Below are 21,727 nucleotides of genomic sequence, written 5' to 3'. Positions count from 1 at the left end.
GAGGTCTAATTAGTTTATGTTTGAATTAGATTAACATTTAAAAAAATGAGTCTCATGGGTGAAAAACATCATTTAAATCCATTCTGGAGCATCTTGTCAGGATTAAAACTGGAAAGCCAAAGCAGACCCTCAGGAAGGTAAGTGGCAACATTGGTCTTTGACATTTTTAAGGACACAGCTTAAAAGATCCTCAAAGACCCTCTACTCTGCAAAAATATTTCTGTCTTTGTACTACACTTTTCTACCATCAGAACCATTAATGCGCAGGACAAACATGTTATGCAATCCCAACACTGTTGTCCACTACTAGTATCACCTTGGTTTCACATTAACTCACTGATTTAATCCTCTACTTAACAATGACCTATGTCTTTATTCTTTACTTGGCATTCCTTCAGTTCCATTCCTCATTCCTAGCTATTCAGGGTGCCCTGCACATAGGGAGCTATCTCAGAACAGGTTGTCATTAAAATTAAGTTAATATTTTATATATCAATGATACAGTGGCCATTTTGGAAGATTCTTGATTAGGTGCTCATTCAAAACTGCACATAATTATTTACCCTCTACAGAGATCTTCACACTATACCAAAATTTGCCTTATGATAGTCTCCTGCATGATTAAAAAAAAAGCTGATTTAAAATTAGCAACCTCAGGTTAGATTTTCTCATCATCTACTGGAATGGCATCCTTATTTTGAAAAATCTGTGGCTTTGACAATGCACATTAAAATAAATTGATACACGAAAGGGTTAATTTTATTTGGTTCCATGCCTATTTTGTATTTTTTATAAGATTGTTTATACAGGTTCACAGACTCTGTGCTAACAAACAGTATCATTCACATTGTATGTTCTCATTCAACAAATAAATGGCTTTTTTACATCTCAATATTCCCTTTGTTGTTTGAGTAGGCATTTTTTTTTAAATTAAAGTATATGCATTTTCCAAATCATGCTTGTTTCAATCTACTGTAATATTCAAAGTGAAATTTGCATGGAATTGAATCAGAAAATGACTCAAGTTATGGTTATCTCTGACCCATGCTGCCAACCTACATAAAAATGCTCTCATTTTATTTATTTCTCTCTTCCCTGTACTATAGTTTGCATTATTTAAAAGATAAATTGAACTGAACAGCAGTAATACAAAATTCCATTATATAATCTTATCAAACACATATACCATGTTATGATTGGTGTTATTATCAAGGGTAAGTTTTATTTTATATTACACTGCACACACTTGACCATTTGATCTTGTAAAAGTGCTCTTCATTTAGACTTGTTTCCAAGCAGCATTTTTTAAAATTTTTTTTCAAGAAAGTATACTGACACCATTTCTACAGTATAAGGATAAAAGTGCAAGATTGTAATACTAGGTATGTAACAACAGCCATGGCCTCGTGGTAAAGCCATGATAAAGCATTCTTTTCCACAGAATGTTTATAATATTCCAGGTCTCACAGATCACCAGCACTCCCCCAAAGAGCCACAAAACAAATATTCTCTTAATAATTATAATCATTAGTAATTGAGAAATAACACTGCCAACCGACATAGCTTTTACACCAAGAGGTCCAAATAATTCTTCACCAAAAGTAATGATAAATGTTTGAGAAAATAGATATGTTTAACCTGAATTAACATTAAATAGTGATTACACGCATTGAAACATTACTTGGCACCCCATAAATATTCGTGCTTTTATGTTTTTATGGGTCAGTTAAAAATAAACCTGATTTAATTAAAAAAGGAAGTCCAAGTAATTCAATATGATCAAGGATATATGTAGGCATTCCTTGTAAGTCAATAGCAAAATGGGGAAGATATCTGAAAATATACCTCACAGGATGGACATTGATATTAATATCATTAGTATAAAAATACATTAAAAGTCCAAACATCTTAGTTATTAGGAAAATAAAACTAGAATAACAATTATCTGTTACTCCTCAACCACTTGAGGCACAATTAAAATACTTCATTACCAGTTAGAAAGTAACAAGATTATATCAATTATGCACTCTCATTTCAGTTTCTGAAATTTCTATTGACAACTGGTACATTCAGTGGTACTCAACTTTAGAAAACAATTTAGATTTTGAAATATACTTCAATACATTACTACCAGAGATTCCAATAATGATCTCCTAGATACTCACCCCAAATGAACGAAAACATGTTTATCAAAATAAGTATACATGCATAGTTATTGATAGACTAATTCATATAAAATGGGAATATTCAACTGTGCCAACAGATAAAAAGAAAAATTGCAGTTCATTTATATAACAGAATAAATACTATTCAGCAATACGTTTCAATGAAACACCAATACCACACATTAAAATTGATGAATTTCAATAGCATCAACCAGACATAAACATATTACATTATTCCATTTATATGAAGTTCAACAATAAATCTCTGGTTATATAACAAATCTCTGGTTATGTAAATCTTAGCACTTTTGGCCTGGGGTATATTATACTGTCACTTAAATAGCAAGTGGAGAATACTTTATGGTCATGGATATATTCTTCACTGAGAGCAAAGATACCACAAACCTCATTTTTCAAAAGTTTTGCATAAGCACTAAGCATTTTACTGTATATAAAGTATACTAAAATTATTGGCAAATATAACTGTATATTTTTAGGGCAAGCAACATGATATTTGAGACACACATGTTGTGAAATGAGTGCAATAATTAAACTCATTCACTCTGGTCATCTAACATGCCTATCATTTTTTTTAATGAGAGCATTCAAAATCTAATTTCTATCACTATTACGATATTACAATATATTACTTGAAATTTGGAAAAATCCACATTTCAAGTAATTGTTCATGTTTTTGGAAAAGGAGGATCATGAAGGGAGGGACATATGTCCTGAAGCTTGAACATTGTCTGGCACAGACTAAATTAAATAAGTATATTGTTCATATATAGAAAGATAGCTCAAATAAACCAAGGGAATGAAGGATAGTTGGCATCAGAAAAAAACTGACATTAGCTAATTGATAGTGTTAGGAATTATCTTGGTCTTACTTCTCTGATTTTTCTTACATTGACATTTCATTATTTTTTTTATTTAAGAATATTTTTCTCTTGTTCAACCTATTATATTCTTTTTAGAAGGAGGAAAATGTCAATAGCTCTGGGTTTTTACTGCTGTGATATTTATGATGCTATATACTTATGTTCAAGTTTTTGGATAAGGGACTACTATAGGACTTATTGCTATAAGTGCCACCACTAAAACTATCAATTGTGACTCTAAAGAGATTTCCATTATTTTTATTAGGAGTAGGTGACCATCATTAAAATAAACAATTCTAGGAAAATATTTAGTTATATTAAAATAAAAAGTGATTCTAGGATAAATCTATCCGATGTAATTACCTTTATAAAATAAGGACCTTTATTATGATAATAAAAATATCAACAACATGAAAAATATAATAAAAAATCAACTAAAGACCCCATGTATTTTTGGATTTTATAAACAATATTATTAATTTTTATAAATAAAAATGATGACTAAAATAAATGTTGGGCTGGGGATGTGGCTCAAGCCATAGCACGCTCGCCTGGCATGCATGTGGCCTGGGTTCGATCCTCAGCACCACATACAAACAAAGATGTTGTGTCTGCCAAAAACTAAAAAAAAAAATAAATATTAAAATTCTCTCCCTCTCTCTCTCTCTTTAAAAATAAATAAATAAATAAATAAATAAATACATGGAAAGAATTTGAAGAATACATACAGACAAGAATAAAAAGAAAAGAAAATGATGGAATTAAAAGCAGTATCTAGTAAACCATGTCAATGATTTACCAAAAAAAAAGGATGAAAACTGCACTATTTTATTCATTAAAAGCCACTAAGAGTCTCAGAAAATTGAAAATAGATCTGAGAATGCACTTCCATGTATTTTTATCTGAGTTAACAAAATGGAACTAAAGAAAAAACAGCTAGGAGACATGGGTGGTAAAATTTTAAAGTTCATATAGATACTATACATGTAAGAAAAAGATAGCATAAATAAAATAAGGGGGTCAGTCCCCAAAATAATCTTGATAAAGAGAAAGACATCGCAGATGAAACATCACAAAGAAACCTTGGTTTACTTGAGAACATAACACTTACTCAAGCCTTTTACTGAAAAATATATACCATGTTAATTGAAAGTTTTGTAACATAGGAACATATTCAGAATTCAAGTAGATTGCAAGGGAGTCAATCTTCAAACTCTTGCGTAATGTTGGACCATCATTTAATGTATCATACTTGCCTTTTCTCTCCCCCAAGCAAATGGGGAAGTATACTTATTTGACAAACTTTTAGTTTAATAACTGAGCTAGCATAGTACATGATTCAAGAAAGTTTTCTATGAGACTCTGCTATTCACCCAAGGATTTGTCCTTGCTCTCTAATGGCAGTTCTATAAAATGATTTATTAAATTCATAGCTAGTTTTGTTCTTCCCCATACAGATGTATTTCTAATACCTTCATGGCTCCTGGAAATCTCACCCAGTTGACTGAGTTCATTCTCATAGGAGTCTCAGATCTTCCAGAGCTGCAGATTCCTCTCTTCCTGGTCTTCCTGCTCATCTATGGGCTGACAGTCATGGGAAACCTGGGCATCATCACCCTCACCAGTGTTGATTCTTGACTTCAAACCCCCATGTACTTTTTCCTCCGACATCTGGCTATTATAAATTTTAGCAACTCTACCATCATTGCTCCTAAAATGCTGGTAAATTTTTTGCGAAGTGAGAAAACCTCTTCATACTTTGAATGTGCCACCCAACTGGGAGCATTCCTCGTTTTCATCGTAGCTGAGGTGTGCATGCTAGCGGTGATGGCCTATGACCGCTATGTGGCCATTTGCAATCCCCTCCTCTACATGGTGGTGGTATCTAGGCGGATCTGCCTTATGCTGGTGTCCCTCACCTACTTCTATGGCTTTTGTACAGCTATTGTGGTGACACCTTGTGTATTTTCTGTGTATTATTGCTCTTTCAATGTCATCAATCATTTTTATTGTAATATTATGCCTCTGTTAACATTGTCTTGCGGCACCTGCAAGGTAGAGGGAACTGTGACCACGCACAGAGCAGGCCCAGCGGCCTGCTGAGGGGCAGAGCCGCCCCCCACCCCCCGCGCCTGCCAGGTAGGTGGAACTGTGACCACCGACAGAAAAGGCCCAGTGGCCCGCGGCGGGACAGAGCTTCCAATCACTCCTGCAAGGTAGGCGGGCCTGCGACCCACCGGCAGAAGAGGAGCAACGGCCTGCTGAGAGGCAGAGCCGCCCCCTCCCCCTGCACCGGCAAGGTAGAGGGAACTGTGACCACCCACAGAACAGGCCCAGCCGCCTGCTGAGGGGCAAAGCCGCCCCCCACCCCCTGCGCCTGTCAGGTAGGCGGAACTGTGACCACTGACAGAAAAGGCCCAGTGGCCCGCGGAGTGGCAGAGCTTCCAATCACTCCTGCAAGGTAGGTGGGCCTGCGACCCACCGGCAGAAGAGGAGCAGCGGCCTGCTGAGAGGCAGAGCCGCCCCCTCCCCCCCGCGCCTGCAAGGTAGACGGACCTGTGACCACCATCAGAACAGGCCAGACCTGCAACCGAGAGACAGAACAGGCCCAGTGACCTGAGGAAGGGTAGAGCCGCCCCCCCCCCCGCGCCTGCAAGGTAGGCGGACCTGCGACCCACTGGCAGTATAGCCCCAGAGGCCTGCAGAGGGGCAGTGCCACTGCCTGCGCCTGCAAAGTAGACAGAACTGTGACCACCGACAGAACAAGCCTAGCGGCCCGCAGAGGGACAGAGCCGCCGCCCGCGCCTGCGAGGGAGACTTTGCAACTATACAAGACCAATATAAATATATAGGGGGAAAATTCAATAGCACAACAGTTTCACCAAGCAGAAAGAAACACGAACAGTATGAAGAGACAAGGAAAGACAGGACCACAAGCATTGCAGGTCAACTCAACGTTAGAAGAGGTAATAGCTGCAGCAGATGGAATGTCAGATAAAGAATTCAGGATATACATGCTTCAGATGATCTGGAGTCTCAAGGAAGACATCAGACAGCAAAATCAGACAATGAAAGATCACTTCAACAATGAATTACATAAACAAATCCAAGAAGCAAAAGATCAACTATACAGGGAAATAGAGGTTATAAAAAACAAACAATCAGAAATCCTAGAAATGCAGGAAGCAATAAGCCAACTTAAAAACTCAATTGAGAATACTACCAGCAGAGTAGAACACTTAGAAGACAGAACATCAGACAATGAAGATAAAGTATTTCAACTTGAAAAGAACATAGACAGCTCAGCAAGACTGTTAAGAAACCATGAGCAGAACATCCAAGAAATATGGGATAACATCAAGAGACCAAATTTAAGAGTCATTGGGATACAGGAAGGGACAGAGTTTCAAACCAAAGGAATGAGCAATCTATTCAATGAAATAATATGAGAAAACTTCCCAGACTTGAAGAATGAGACAGAACCCCAAATCCTAGAAGCCTACAGGACGCCGAATGTGCAAAATCATAAGAGACCCACACCTAGACACATTATAATGAAGATGCCCAACATACAGAATAAGGAGAGAATTTTAAAAGCTACAAGAGAACGGAAGCAGATCACATTTAGGGGTAAGCCAATCAGGATAACAGCTGATCTTTCAACACAGACTCTGAAAGCTAGAAGATCCTGGAATAACATATTTCAAACACTGAAAGAAAATGGGTTCCAACCAAGAATTGTGTTTCCAGCGAAATTAAGCTTCAGGATGGAAGATGAAATTAAAACCTTCCACGATAAACAAAAGTTAAAAGAATTTGCAGCTAGAAACCCATCTCTTCAAAACATCCTTGGCAAAACATTACAGGAAGAGGAAATGGAAAATAACAATGAAAACCAACAGTGGGAGGTAGGACAGTAAAGGGGGGAAAAATAATCAAAGAGGAAAACAAACCATGTTTAGTAACATAAATAAACAAATATGGCTGGAAGAACAACCCATATCTCAATAATAACCCTAAATGTTAATGGCTTAAACTCACCAATCAAGAGACACAGGCTAGTAGAATGGATCACAAAACAAGACCCAACAATATGCTGCCTACAGGAGACGCATTTGATAGGAAAAGACATACATAGGCTGAAGGTGAAAGGTTGGGAAAAATCATATCACTCATATGGACTTCGGAAACAAGCAGGAGTATCCATACTCATATCAAATAAAATAGATTTCAAGCCCAAGTTAATCAAAAGGGATAAAGAGGGACACTACATACTGCTCAAGGGAACCATACACCAACAAGACATAACAATCATAAATATATATGCCCCAAACAATGGTGCAGCTATGTTCATCAAACAAACTCTTCTCAAGTTCAAGAGTCTAATAGACCACCATACAATAATCATGGGAGACTTCAACACACCTCTATCACCACTGGACAGATCTTCCAAACAAAAGTTGAATAAGGAAACTATAGAACTCAATAACACAATTAATAACCTAGACTTAATTGACATATATAGAATATACCACCGAACATCAAGCAGTTACACTTTTTTCTCAGCAGCACATGGATCCTTCTCAAAAATAGAGCATATATTATGTCACAGGGCAACTCTTAGACAATATAGAGGAGTAGAGATAATACCATGCATCCTATCTGATCATAATGGAATGGAACTGAAAATCAACGATAAAAGAAGGAAGGAAAAAGCATACATCACTTGTAGAATGAACAATAGATTACTGAATGATCAATGGGTTATAGAAGACACCAAGGAGGAAATTAAAAAATTCTTAGAGATTAATGAAAACACAGACACAACATATCGGAATCTATGGGACACATTGAAAGCAGTCCCTGGGATGCAAGGCTGGTTCAATATACGGAAATCAATAAATGTTATTCACCACATCAATAGACTTAAAAATAAGAATCATATGATCATCTCGATAGATGCGGAAAAAGCATTCGACAAAGTACAGCATCCCTTTATGTTCAAAACTCTAGAAAAACTAGGGATAACAGGAACATACCTCAATATTGTAAAAGCAATCTATGCTAAGCCTCAGGCTAGCATCATTCTGAATGGAGAAAAATTGAAGGCATTCCCTCTAAAATCTGGAACAAGACAGGGATGCCCTCTCTCACCACTTCTGTTCAACATAGTTCTCGAAACACTGACCAGAGCAATTAGACAGACGAAAGAAATTAAAGGCATCAAAATAGGAAAAGAAGAACTTAAATTATCACTATTTGCAGATGACATGATTCTATACCTAGCAGACCCAAAAGGCTCTACAAAGAAACTATTAGAGCTAATAAATGAATTCAGCAAAGTGGCAGGATATAAAATCAACACGCATAAATCAAAGGCATTCCTGTATATCAGCGACAAATCCTCTGAAATGGAAATGAGGACAACCACTCCATTCAAAATATCTTCAAAAAAAATAAAATACTTGGGAATCAACCTAACAAAAGAGGTGAAAGACTTATACAATGAAAACTACAGAACCCTAAAGAGAGAAATAGAAGAAGATCTTAGAAGATGGAAAAATATACCCTGTTCATGGATAGGCAGAACTAACATCATCAAAATGGCGATATTACCAAAAGTTCTCTATAGGTTTAATGCAATGCCAATCAAAATCCCAACGGCATTTCTTGTAGAAATAGAGAAAGCAATCATGAAATTCATATGGAAAAACAAAAGACCCAGAGCAAAAACAATGCTAAGCAGGAAGTGTGAATCAGGCGGTATAGCGATACCAGACTTCAAACTATACTACAGAGCAATAGTAACAAAAACAGCATGGTACTGGTACCAAAACAGGCGGGTGGACCAATGGTACAGAATAGAGGACACAGAAACCAATCCACAAAACTACAACTATCTTATATTTGATAAAGGGGCTAAAAGCATGCAATGGAGGAAGGATAGCATCTTCAACAAATGGTGCTGGGAAAACTGGAAATCCATATGCAACAAAATGAAACTGAATCCCTTTCTCTCGCCATGCACAAAAGTGAATTCAAAATGGATCAAGGAGCTTGATATCAAATCAGAGACACGCCGTCTGATAGAAGAAAAAGTTGGCTACGATCTACATACTGTGGGGTCGGGCTCCAAATTCCTCAATAGGACACCCATAGCACAAAATTTAATAACTAGAATCAACAAATGGGACTTACTCAAACTAAAAAGTTTTTTCTCAGCAAAAGATACAATAAGAGAGGTAAATAGAGAGCCTACATCCTGGGAACAAATCTTTACTCCTCACACTTCAGATAGAGCCCTAATATCCAGAGTATACAAAGAACTCAAAAAATTAGACAATAAGAGAACAAACAACCCAATCAACAAATGGGCCAAGGACCTGAACAGACACTTCTCAGAGGAGGACATACAATCAATCAACAAGTACATGAAAAAATGCTCACCATCTCTAGCAGTCAGAGAAATGCAAATCAAAACCACCCTAAGATACCATCTCACTCCAGTTAGATTGGCAGCCATTATGAAGTCAAACAACAACAAGTACTGGCGAGGATGTGGGGAAAAGGGTACACTTGTACATTGCTGGTGGGACTGCAAATTGGTGCAGCCAATTTGGAAAGCAGTATGGAGATTTCTTGGAAAGCTGGGAATGGAGCCACCATTTGACCCAGCTATTCCCCTTCTTGGTCTATTCCCTAAAGACCTAAAAAGAGCATGCTACAGGGACACTGCTACATCGATGTTCATAGCAGCACAATTCACAATAGCTAGACTGTGGAACCAACCTAGATGCCCTTCAATGGATGAATGGATAAAAAAAATGTGGCATTTATACACAATGCAGTATTACTCTGCATTAAAAAATGACAAAATCATAGAATTTGCAGGGAAATGGATGGCATTAGAGCAGATTATGCTAAGTGAAGCTAGCCAATCCCTAAAAAACAAATGCCAAATGTCTTCTTTGATATAAGGAGAGTAACTAAGAACAGAGTAGGGTCGAAGAGCATGAGAAGAAGATTAACATTAAACAGGGATGAGAGGTGGGAGGGAAAGGGAGAGAGAAGGGAAAATGCATGGAAATGGAAGGAGACCCTCAGAGTTATACAAAAGTACATACAAGAGGAAGTGAGGGAATGGGGAAAAATAATATAAGGGGGACAAACGAATGTCAGTAGAGGGAGCAGAGAGAGAAGAGGGGAGGGGAGGGGAGGGGAGGGGAGGGGAGGGGGGATAGTAGAGGATAGGAAAGGCAGCAGAGTACAACAGACACTAGTATGGCAATATGTAAATCAATGGATGTGTAACTGATGTGATTCCGCAATCTGTATATGGGATAAAAATGGGAGCTCATAACCCACTTGAATCAAATTGTGAAATATGATATATCAAGAACTATGTAATGTTTTGAACAGCCAACAATAAAAAATTAAAAATAAAAAAAGAAACATTGTCTTGCTCTGATACTTACATTCCAGAAACAGTAGTCTTTATATCTGCAGCTTCAAATATTGTTTTTTCTATGACTGTAGTTCTAGTATCTTATTTCAACATTGTTTGGTCTATTCTAAGGATGCGTTCATCAGAGGGAAGGAAAAAAGCCTTTTCCACCTGTGCTTCACATATGATGGCAGTCACAGTTTTCTATGGGACACTGCTATTCATGTATTTGCAGCCTCGAACTAATTACTCATTAGATACTGATAAAATGGCATCTGTGTTTTACACCCTGGTGATCCCCATGCTTAACCCCATGATCTACAGCCTGAGGAATAAGGATGTGAAGGCTGCCTTAAGGAGATTCATGACAAATCCATGCTATTCATTTAGGTCAATGTAATTTAGGGACTCTTTGTGTAAACAAACAGAAGGTTTAGGTAATACAGAAACAAAGTTGTTATTCAATAATTTTCCCCAGGAATGAACAGGCAGTAAGTTTGGAAGAAATATTTCTCAGAGTCAGAAAAAAATATTACATGTATTTGAACAGAAAAACAAAACATTGATAACAGAAATAAATTAATCATTCTTCTTTGTCATTTCTTTTATTGTTCCTATTACAGACAACATGGTTAAATAGTGTGTATCACTCCTTCTTGAAGATCTGTAATTATTCAGAATTAAAACCATTTTTACAACTAAGTTACCAAAGTTGAACTGACAATTATATTTAAAATAAAACTCCCAGGCTGGGGTTGTAGCTCAGAGGTAGATTGTTTGCCTTGAGGCCCTGGATTTGATCCTCAGCACCACATAAAAATAAATAAATAAAAATAAAGTGATTGTGTTCATCTACAACTAAACTAATAAAATAAAATAAAACTATCTCTTTCTTAATGTTATTTAAATGAACAAGTGTATTCCACTTGTGCATTTATGACAGTTAACCTGAATATAATTGAATTATATGACTCCAAGTCATATAATCTACGCAATTTGTGAATAAAAGACACAGAGATGGATCACTGAATAATCTTTCATGCAAGGTAAAAGTTTTACTTTTCTATTGCTCTAAGTTTCATTATACAAGTTTGTGTAGGGACACTAGGGTATATCTTAACACGATTAAAAAACTCAACTGGAAGATACATATGGACAATTAAATGGACTTCCAGTATGTATGTCAACTGTACCTATAAACAGGTTGTGATTCTTACAATGTAGAATCACTATCTTCAGGTATGGTAGTTATGCTGTAATGAAAAGAAATGTAATCCTACAAAATATGGTTAGACTAGGAGACACAGAAACCTTATAGTTGGTTTATCCTCAAAGTTTCCTTATTATTCTTATTTTTATTTGGGGTTGTATTTTTATTTTTATATAATGTTGGCAAAAAGATGTGTAATTTTAGAATTCTATCCAGTAAGTATTTCTTTATGTTGGCTCCTGCCAAACTATTTCTAGTTAGGATTTCTACTGAACTGTGGTATAGTATGACTACATGTTATAGTATGACTACATATGAAATTTCTTCAGTTTTATGTAATCTTTTACTTTTTTCTTTATTTTTTATTAGGGCATTATATTTTTACATAATTGTGGGGTTTACTTTGACATATGCATAAATGCATATAACATAATATGTTCTATTTCAATTTCACCCCTCCTACCTTCCCCTGGCCCTCATCCTCTACCTAATGGTCTTCCTTCTATTAATTTAGTTTCAAATTCTGCAATATAAAAAATTGTAATGCATTGTGATATACTTATATATGCACATAGCACAATTTGTTCAATTTAATTCTTCAATTCTTCCCTTTCCATTGCCTCCTCACTACCCCTTGATACTCTTCCTACTCTACTGTTCTCCCTTCTATTTTTATTAGATTTACTTTTTCAAAATTCCTAATCTCTCTAGCTACTGCAAATAAGACAAAAAAAAAAGATTATACCCTTGTCTTTGACAATCTGGCTTATTTTACTTAATAAGATATTCTTTAATTTATTATATTTATGAGAAATTGACATAATTTCATTCTTCATTATGGCTGAGTAAAACTACATTGTGTGGGGCTGGGGCTGTGGCTCAGTGGTAGAGCACTTGTCTCTCCCACGTGAAGCACTGGGTTCGATTCTCAGCACCGCATATAAATAAATAAAGAAAAATTTTAAAACAAAAACTTCATCGTGTGTACATATACCCTCTTTTTACATTTCATGGAATAATTAAGGAGGATTGGCAGCAGCTCATCTCTAAAAGCCTTTCAGAATTTAACTGAGAATCAGTCTGTTCCTGTGATTTTGTTGTTGCTGTTTTTTTTGGGGGTATCAGGGATTGAAGTCAGGGGCACTCGGCCACTGAGTCACATCCCCAGTCCTATTTTGTATTTTTTTTCAGAAACAGGGTCTCACTTTGTTACTTAGTGCCTGGCTTTTGTTGAGGCTGGCTTTGAACTCACGATTTTCCTGTCTCAGCCTCCAGAGCCACTGGAATTACAGGCGCATTAACCACTGCGCCAGGTGTGATTTTTGCTGTTGTTGTTGTTAGAAGATTTTTATTTGCTTCTTCAATCTCATTACTTGCTCTCAGTCTGCTTAAGTTTTCTGTATTTTATTGATTCAATTTGGGTAGGTCATATATATAGGTCATATTTATCTAGAAATTTGTCAATACCTTCTAGATTTTCTGATTTATTAGAATATAAGTTCTCATAATAGTTCATGGTTCTCTTATTAATTTAATTCATGTCTCTATTATCTCCTTTATATTCAGTAATTTTGTTGATTGTGTCCTTTCTCTTTTTCTTTTGCGTAGTTTGGTTAAGAATTTATCTTTTTTATCTTTTCAAAGAACCAACCTTTTGTTGTAATAATTTTTTGCATTATTTTGCTTTCAATTTCCTTAATTTAGCCTTTGACACTAATTATTCCATGAGTTCTATCAGTTCTGAAATTTGTTTGTTCTTGCTTTACGGGGGTCTTAAAATGCAACATTAGGTTAATTACTTGGGCTCATTGTTTATGTAGTTAAATGCTAGAAATGCTTTTTTCTTAGAATTGCCTTAATACTCTTCCTGACATTTTTATATGTTCTACCTCTGTTTTCATTTTTTCTAAGATATTTTTTTTTGTTTCTCTCTGATTTATTGCTTTCTGATAGTGGTAATGAGGGCAGAACCCAGGGCTTCATAAATTAGAGGCAAGTACTCCATACCTCCAGTCCTCTCCATGATTTCTTCTATGATTCTTTCCTCATTTAAAAAATAGTGTTCAATCTCTGTGTTAAAATTGTTTATGTTTAGACCTTAATTGACTTCTAATTCCATTTTACAAAGATATAAAAGATAACAAACTATTGTGAAATTTTTTTGTATACTAAGAAGCTCCTTTGTGTCTTCAAATATAGTCTATTTTAGAGAATATTCCATGTGCTGTTGAGAAGAAAGTGAGTTTAATTTTTAATGAATAGAGTATTCTATAGATGCCTGTTAAGTACATTTTAATCCCTATTTCTCAACCCAGACAAAACTCAACTCAAAATGGATCAAGGACTTAGGCATTGGACCAGAGACCCTGTATCCACTAGAAGAAAATGTAGGCCCAAATCTCTATCATACCAGCTTTAGGAACCAACTTCTTCAACAAGATTACTTAAGTGGAAGAATTAAGATCAAGAACCAATAAGTAGGATGGTATAAAACTAAAAATCTTTCTCAAAGCAAAGGAAACAATCAAGAGTGTAAAAATAGACCCTACAGAATGGAAAAAAAATCACATTCACAATTTTTCCTCTTAAGTTTTTGTCAAGACCTTGTGTGCCCCCAACAACATTTCTTAATCCAATCAATTGCCAAATATTATTTTTTGCCAACAAATGCCCAAGGATAAAGATATTTTCATAGAATCAACTCCAAGGAAGGCAATGACCCAGGTAAAGACTTCCCCAGAAAGTCAACAAATTATTTAGAAATGGGAAAAGACTTCTTAAGGAGCTCCAAAGCTGATCTGCACACCCTAATGGTTGCACATTTTCTGATTTTCACAGCTGCTGTTACCAGATTTCTGTTTTCTGACACTTTGTATAATTATACATTATATATATTGAAGATGGTGAATGAGAGTAGGTTATGTTACTACCCCCATATATTGCTATTTTTAACAAGGTTCAGCAGTTTATTTTATTTTTTTTTAATTTATATGTGTTGGATTATTGCTAAGCTTTCATTGAACACAGCGTTTTATAAAAATTGATTTTTAAAGTACTTCCCCATGTTTTTGTAGTTTTTATAGAGACATGGATTCTCAAGTCTTCATTCCACTGTTGCATGTAGGTTCCTCATGTTTCTATTTTTCTTTGTCAAATACATGAGAGTTTTTTATAATCCCTCAGTTAATTAAGATCTTTCATATATCCATTAAAAAATCCACATATATCCATTAAAAAGTCAGTATGACAACTCAAGTAATTACTAGTGGAAATATTGCAATATTTATATTATTAGGAAATATGATTTCCTATATGACTACCTGGTGATGAAGTTTTAAAAGGACAGAGTTGTGTGAGCCAGTTTCCACTGAGTGCATCCCTTTCTATGCAGAGGCTACTGACTATCTCTCTGGAGTACTAATTCACTAGTGAATACAAACCACCCTTGACTACACCACAGCCTCTAGGCATTTTTTTATGCTCTTAAATACTTAAGAGATAATTAACAAAACCTTTTGCATCTCCTAAGGGGACTCTCAAAATTTGAAAAAAAAAATCTATAAATTGTCCTCACTATTCCATGTAAGAAACACATGGGGCAGTCAAGACAGAGATTCATTACAGGTAAAAAAAAAAAAAAAAAAAGAATGTTTCATGTGTAGGTCTATGACACAGGTAGTCACAATATATCAGTGAAATTTGCAAAGTTCAATGGAAAAAATGGGGCTATTCTGACTTAGTGCTGTGCTTTTTACCTCTCATATCCAAAGAGAAATAAGAATCCTCTCTATTTCACTTCATTTATTTTTAAAATATTTTACATTTTTATTTAAATTGGAGATCTAACACAGGGTGCTTTACCACTGAGCTACCTCCCCAGCCCTTTGTGTTTTCTATTTTGAAGAGTTAGTTGCGTAGGGCCTCGCGGAGTTGCTGAGGCTACCCTCAAAATTTTGATACTCCAGTCTCAGCTTCCCAACCACTGGGATTACAGGTGTGTGCCACCATGCCCAGCTATTTTACATGCTTTCATGGGTATGCATCTTCATACTAACCATCATGGCATTGTGTGCAAAATACTTGTTTTGTATAAATAATTCTATCTCCAATTGAGGTCAAAACTAAGAGCAAATAAGACACAAGGAAAATAAAAATATCTTAAAAGCCATAATAAAGTAACTGAAGGTAATTATTGATGTCTTTCCAAATAGAGTTAGTGTCTCTAGGTTCTTGTGGTGGTATAAAAATAATTTGATACTCAATAATTATTTCTATAAAAATATAGATACAATTACTCATTTGCTGATGTGAAAAACAGAAATTTCTATATCACAGTTGAAGGTGAAATCATTATTTGAAACTTAAGACAATATGAAGAAGCCAGATTTATGGTAAAATAGAATGTCCAGATTGTGCTTGGCAGTCTGTTGAAATGTGTGAAGAGGAGAGTATGATTGTTTTAAAAGAGGACATAATTTTCAAAAACTAAAGTTGCTACTCAACCTCAACAGTAAAGAATGAAAACACAATCTGGTTCTTGCCAGAAACCCCAAAGCTGCTGAGTGGAAGTTCATTTATATTTTCTGAACTAAGGAGAAAACAGATAACTACAAGTGTGATTTTTGGTGTTAGTAACTGCAAAGAAAACCAAAGCAAACAGGCAAAAGGCAAGATTTGTAATTCTTCCTATTGCATTTAACTGAAGATATTTTCTAGTAGTACCACATGTTGATATGTAGTTCCATATTTATGCTGTAAGAAAAATGAACCCATAGGGAAAGTGTGGGAATACAAGAGAGTAGAATTTTTGAGCAATATTTTAAATGATTTACAGGCAAATTCTGGTAATCACCTTTATAAGTAATGTAAAAATTATATATTCTATTTTGGTTGTAGCTCAAAGATCTTTCACTACAATTTTCTTTGTAAACAGGATCATCTTTCTCTTTTTAAAGATGCAGTTAATGATTGTGAAATGATTGAGAGAAATCATTAACTCTCTTTCGTTAAGGTGCATTCCAACTCATTATATATATATATATATATATATATATGAATTATAAAATTATGAATTATATATGTATATTATAAATTATAAACTATATACATATTCAATTTGTAGGATATTTAATATATATCTATTTAATTATATACTTGCTTATCTCTATTATGTAGTAGAATATAATTTAAAGAAGCTTTTGTAGATTAAATATATAAAAGGACTTCAAATCACATCTTAATAGTGTCTAAACTGTGGAGTATTTTATTTTGTTCCATTAGTATTGTACTACATAGTGGTATACAAATTTTTATTTAAATCTTTAATCAATATAATTAAGGAATTTTCATGAAGTTCCTTAATATAAAATCAATGGAGACTTCCTTCTACTGCCATAGGACTTTGCCTGATAAAATACATTCAAATTTTGCATACATGTTTTTATCCCTAAGTTACAATGAAATGTTCATTTGAGAAAGATTAATATTTCAAGTAAATGTATGTCAGAATAATTTATATTAAATGTTATAAGAATAGTTATGAAATGTAAAATAAGCAATAAAAAATCACCTTGTTTGCTCAGTTTCATCATGAAACAGGTGAGAGGGTGGGGAGAATACTGTAGGAAGTTATATAAATTACATCCCAGATGACCCACTCCTCTCCTGTGCATCCAGAAGCATTTATACATACTTTACACATACATATGTGGGTTAAGGCACTGTCACAATTTTAAAAAATGAAACAAAGCAACACTATGTACCTGACACTTGGAGACAATTCTCTAAAGCATTTAGTCTTCACTCATCCCTCTCAACAAAACTTGGCAAGGACATGTTGGGTTTTGATACGAGAATAATTCTACGTAACATATTCTAAAGAGACTCTTATAATATACTATACATTAAGATAAACTTTAGATAATCTCAGTACCTCAGAGGCTGAGGCAGGAGGATTACAGTTTGAAAGTCAGCCTCAGCAAATGTGAGGGGCAAAGCAACTCAGTGAGAACCTGTCTCTAAATATAATACAAAATAGGGCTGGAGATGTGGCTCAAGTGCCCCTGAGTCCAATCCCCAGTAACCCCCAGGCCCCCTCTGAAAAAAAAAAAAAGATTCAGTGCAGAATATATCTTCATAAGTACATTTTCTGATATTTTTCCACTTGTGTGCAATTACTACTATGATATGTTCCAGTGTTTTTATTCAAACAAGTATTCAATATCTGTCCACTGTATTGAAGTTGTTTATAGTTAATAACCTCCAAAAAAACAGTTTTTGAAGGACTTTTTTTTTAATTCTGTGGTCTTACAAATTTTTGAATTTATACTTAGAAAAGAATGTTGATACTCCTGGGATAATCTGATTTTATTTATAAGTTATAAATTTACAATTTATAATTCGATGCAATTTATAAAAATGACAAGGTGGTTACAATTATATGGAAAACTCTAAGGAGGATTACAGTAATTATCCATGCTTTGGATACCCAGAGTTTTAACTTACAAATTTTGGCTGTACATATCCATAGTTTTATATCTGTATATCTAACAGTTTATCTGCCCTCTAATAACTTATGTGTCTTCTCAGGATTTCTTGACCTTAGTACTATTGATAATCTGTGCTGGATTTAATTAAGAAGGCACTTTGGATATAGTATGATGTTTAATGACTTAAATGACCTATAATTGCTAGTTGGTAAGAGAAGCTCATCTGCAGGTGGTGACAAACAAAATATATTTAGACAGTGGAAAATACTATTTGGTAAGTGAACAGTTTACTTTTACCTGTTTCTACCTCTAAGTCTACATATCAATATTTTTGTGAGAAATAGGTTGCTTTCCAAATATTATATAAGTTGTAACGTCTGGATGTACTTTGTTTGTAGTAACTTTGTACTAAAAAAGAATCTCCCAGCCATAAAACATGATAGCCTTTAACCGTGATAATGTCTCTAATGCAGAAAAGATTTTCTGGTGAACCTGGATGGAGAAACGCAATCTCTCAGTGGTGCATGAGTTCATTCTGATGGGCATTACATCACGCCCTGAGCTGCAGGCTCCATTATTTGGGCTGTTCCTCATCATCTACCTGGTCTCAGTGCTGGGCAACTTGGGCATGATCATCCTCACCAAGGTGGACCACAGCCTCCAAACACCCATGTACTTTTTCCTGAGGCACCTGGCTATTACAGATCTTGGTTATTCTACAGCTGTGGGCCCCAAAATGCTAGTAAATTTTCTTGTGGATCAAAATACAATCTCCTATTACTTTTGTGCCACACAGCTAGCTTTCTTTCTTCTGTTTATTGTCAGTGAACTATTTATTCTGTCTGCAATGTCTTATGATCGCTATGTGGCCATCTGTAACCCTCTCCTCTACACTGTCATTATGTCACAGAGGATATGTTATATACTGGTGGCAATCCCATATCTCTACTACACATTTGTATCTCTTCTAGTCACCACAAAGATTTTTATCTTACCCTTCTGTGGCTACAATGTCATCAGTCATTTCTACTGTGACAGCCTCCCTTTGTCATCTTTGCTCTGCTCAAACACCCAAGAAATTGAATTGATAATTTTAATTTTAGCAGCTTTTGATTTGATTTCCTCTCTTCTGATTGTCCTTGTGTCCTACCTGCTCATCCTCATAGCCATTCTCAGGATGAAGTCTGCTGAGGGCAGGCGCAAGGCTTTCTCCACCTGTGGATCCCATCTGACAGTGGTCATAGTGTTCTATGGGACTTTGATATTTATGTATGTCCAGCCTAAATCCACTCACTCGTTTGACACTGATAAAGTGGCTTCCATATTTTACACTCTGGTTATCCCCATGTTGAATCCTTTGATCTACAGCTTGAGAAACAAAGATGTAAAATATGCTCTACAGAGGACCTGGAATAACTTGTGCAATATTTTATCTTTAAAGCTTCATACAAGATGATTCCTATGAATAGGGTTATGGGCATGCATCTTGGCTCTGTATACACTGAGAAGAAATAAAAATCAAAACTTGGGTTTAATATGTGTTTATACATTTTATTATCCATGTCAGTTTCTTTTCATTCCTACACATAGATTAATGAAGAACCATTGAAGATATATTCTTTCTTTGAGAAGGACAAATTAAGCATACTCATAATTAGTCAATTTTATAGAACAGAAGATAAGCTATGAAGATATAGTCCAAATATAAGTAGTTCAGGAAGTGGGAATGCTGAGAGAGTTACAGAAGGAAATGTGTTTTAATCACTTTTGGATTAAAACTTGCAGTGCCTGTCTCTTACATGTCTTGTTTGTGTGTAAACAGTCTTTTTCATTCTGTTTCAGCTGTCATAGTGTTCCCTGTTGTATTTTGCAATTGTCTTCAATACTGATCATTTATATAGTATATTATGATCTGGTGATTGATTAATAGACAGAAATAATAACTCTTACAGGTATTGGTATCCTACTCATTGGTCACTATGCCTCTACTTCCTCATATGAGTCTCCTAACTAGAACTCAGCAGTCCATGAATTCTGACTGGCTCTTATTCATTCCTCAATCATCTTGTTTTCTTGTCACTTGTGAACATGTCACTTAAGACACATTCGTAGAGTACCCAGATATGCTCAACTTTGTACTTTTAATCCACTTATTGACCTAACTTGATAACTGACCATTGGGTTTTATAGATGGTTATTTTTAATTTAATCTAAAAAGAAGCAATTGCCTATATTAAAAATTTTTGTTCCAGTAGTTTTCACATCTTTTGAGTTAGGGGACCAAAATAATTAATTTTGATGCTTTTGTTTTTGACTCTGTTCACATTTCTTTATTTTGGTCAATATTGAAAATGTATCATATACTCAATGATTTTCATTTCATGGATATATTAATTGGTTTTTCAACTTGTGGTTGGTAAAAGAAAATAATAACACATAACAGAATATTAAATTTATATTTCAGTTTTTATAAGTGACTATTGCTGGTGGTAAACCTTCTTTATTAAAGGTGAAATCTGACATATAGACAAGAATATAATTATCTTGTCTTTTGGACATAGCTTTTCCACATCACTCTACATATTTTCTCATGAATATATAGTTACTCTAAATTTTCAAAATAATCCTGATATTTTTCTTATTTCATCATTGTGGAATTATAATAAAACACTATGTGTATCTAATAAAACTTGACTGAATATGTTTCATTGAAATAAATTTTAAGGTGCTTAGTACATTATCACAGGAGGCTAAATATTGTCATATGGTTAATGTAGTTAAAACAAGTCTTTAAGGTGGTCCTACAAACTACCAGTTAACAATATCATTGATTACGCTCTGACACGTGTTATTCAGGCAGGTCTCAGTTAATTTGTTCATCTCAACAGTTCTGTTGAGTTTACTTCTACTAACTTGGAATCCTCAGATGATGGTCTTAGGGTAAGTAACTTGACAGAGATCTCCAAGGTATTAGGCATTAGAACCAAGCTTTTAAACCAAGTAATCTATCTCCAGATTACATGCTCCCAAATTACATGTATTTTAATGTCATTTTTCTGTTTCACTAATGTCACTCTGAGATGACAGAGAGTAAAACCTCACATTAGCGTATTTTAGATTAGAAGAAGCCAAAAGGCATAAAATTAAATTATAAAATGAATAAGCTCTGGAGACATAATGTACATCATGGTGACCAAATTTTAAACCTTGCATTGTTGATCTGAAACTTGATGAAACAACCAATTTAAAGTGCTCTCAACACAAACACACATACAAACACAGAGTATCTATGGGTGGTGAAACATAATTAATTAAATTGTAGTCAGTACACAGTGTGTAATATAAAAGATCATCAGTACAAAGTCATCAGTTTATATGTATATATATATATATACATATATATATATATGTATATATATATTCATATATATATATATTCTGAAAATATACAATTTTAACAAAATAAAGAGCAGTGAATTATGTTAAATACAGAAAATGAATTCAGAAAAGTCAATAAAGAAATTGACTCAGAAATATAA

The 21,727-nt window shown here is 34.8% G+C and overlaps 1 protein-coding gene and 1 pseudogene across 1 annotated transcript; both read left to right on the top strand.

The window, feature by feature from the left end:
• The first annotated feature begins 4,522 nt into the window (after window positions 1-4,522).
• LOC124093028 (olfactory receptor 8J3-like) lies at window positions 4,523-10,890 on the top strand (annotated as a pseudogene).
• Window positions 10,891-18,684: 7,794 nt separating this feature from the next.
• Window positions 18,685-19,644, top strand: LOC124092770 (olfactory receptor 8K3-like). The gene has a single exon (XM_046444573.1). The coding sequence runs from the start codon at window positions 18,685-18,687 to the stop codon at window positions 19,642-19,644; it is 960 nt and encodes a 319-aa protein (XP_046300529.1).
• The last annotated feature ends 2,083 nt before the right edge of the window (window positions 19,645-21,727 follow it).

The sequence above is a fragment of the Marmota monax genome, unplaced genomic scaffold (genome assembly GCF_021218885.2).
Source record: "Marmota monax isolate L192 unplaced genomic scaffold, Marmota_monax_Labrador192_F-V1.1 WCK01_AAM20220418_F8-fsc00038, whole genome shotgun sequence".
In the NCBI taxonomy this organism is placed as follows: Eukaryota; Metazoa; Chordata; class Mammalia; order Rodentia; family Sciuridae; genus Marmota; species Marmota monax.
Note: the sequence above shows the minus strand (reverse complement) of the source record. Positions and strands in the feature narration are given on the sequence as shown.

Coding starts and splice junctions, on each gene's coding strand:
- LOC124092770 (XM_046444573.1), top strand. CDS start 18,685: ATGGAGAAACGCAATCTCTCAGTGGTGCATGAGTTCATTCTGATGGGC.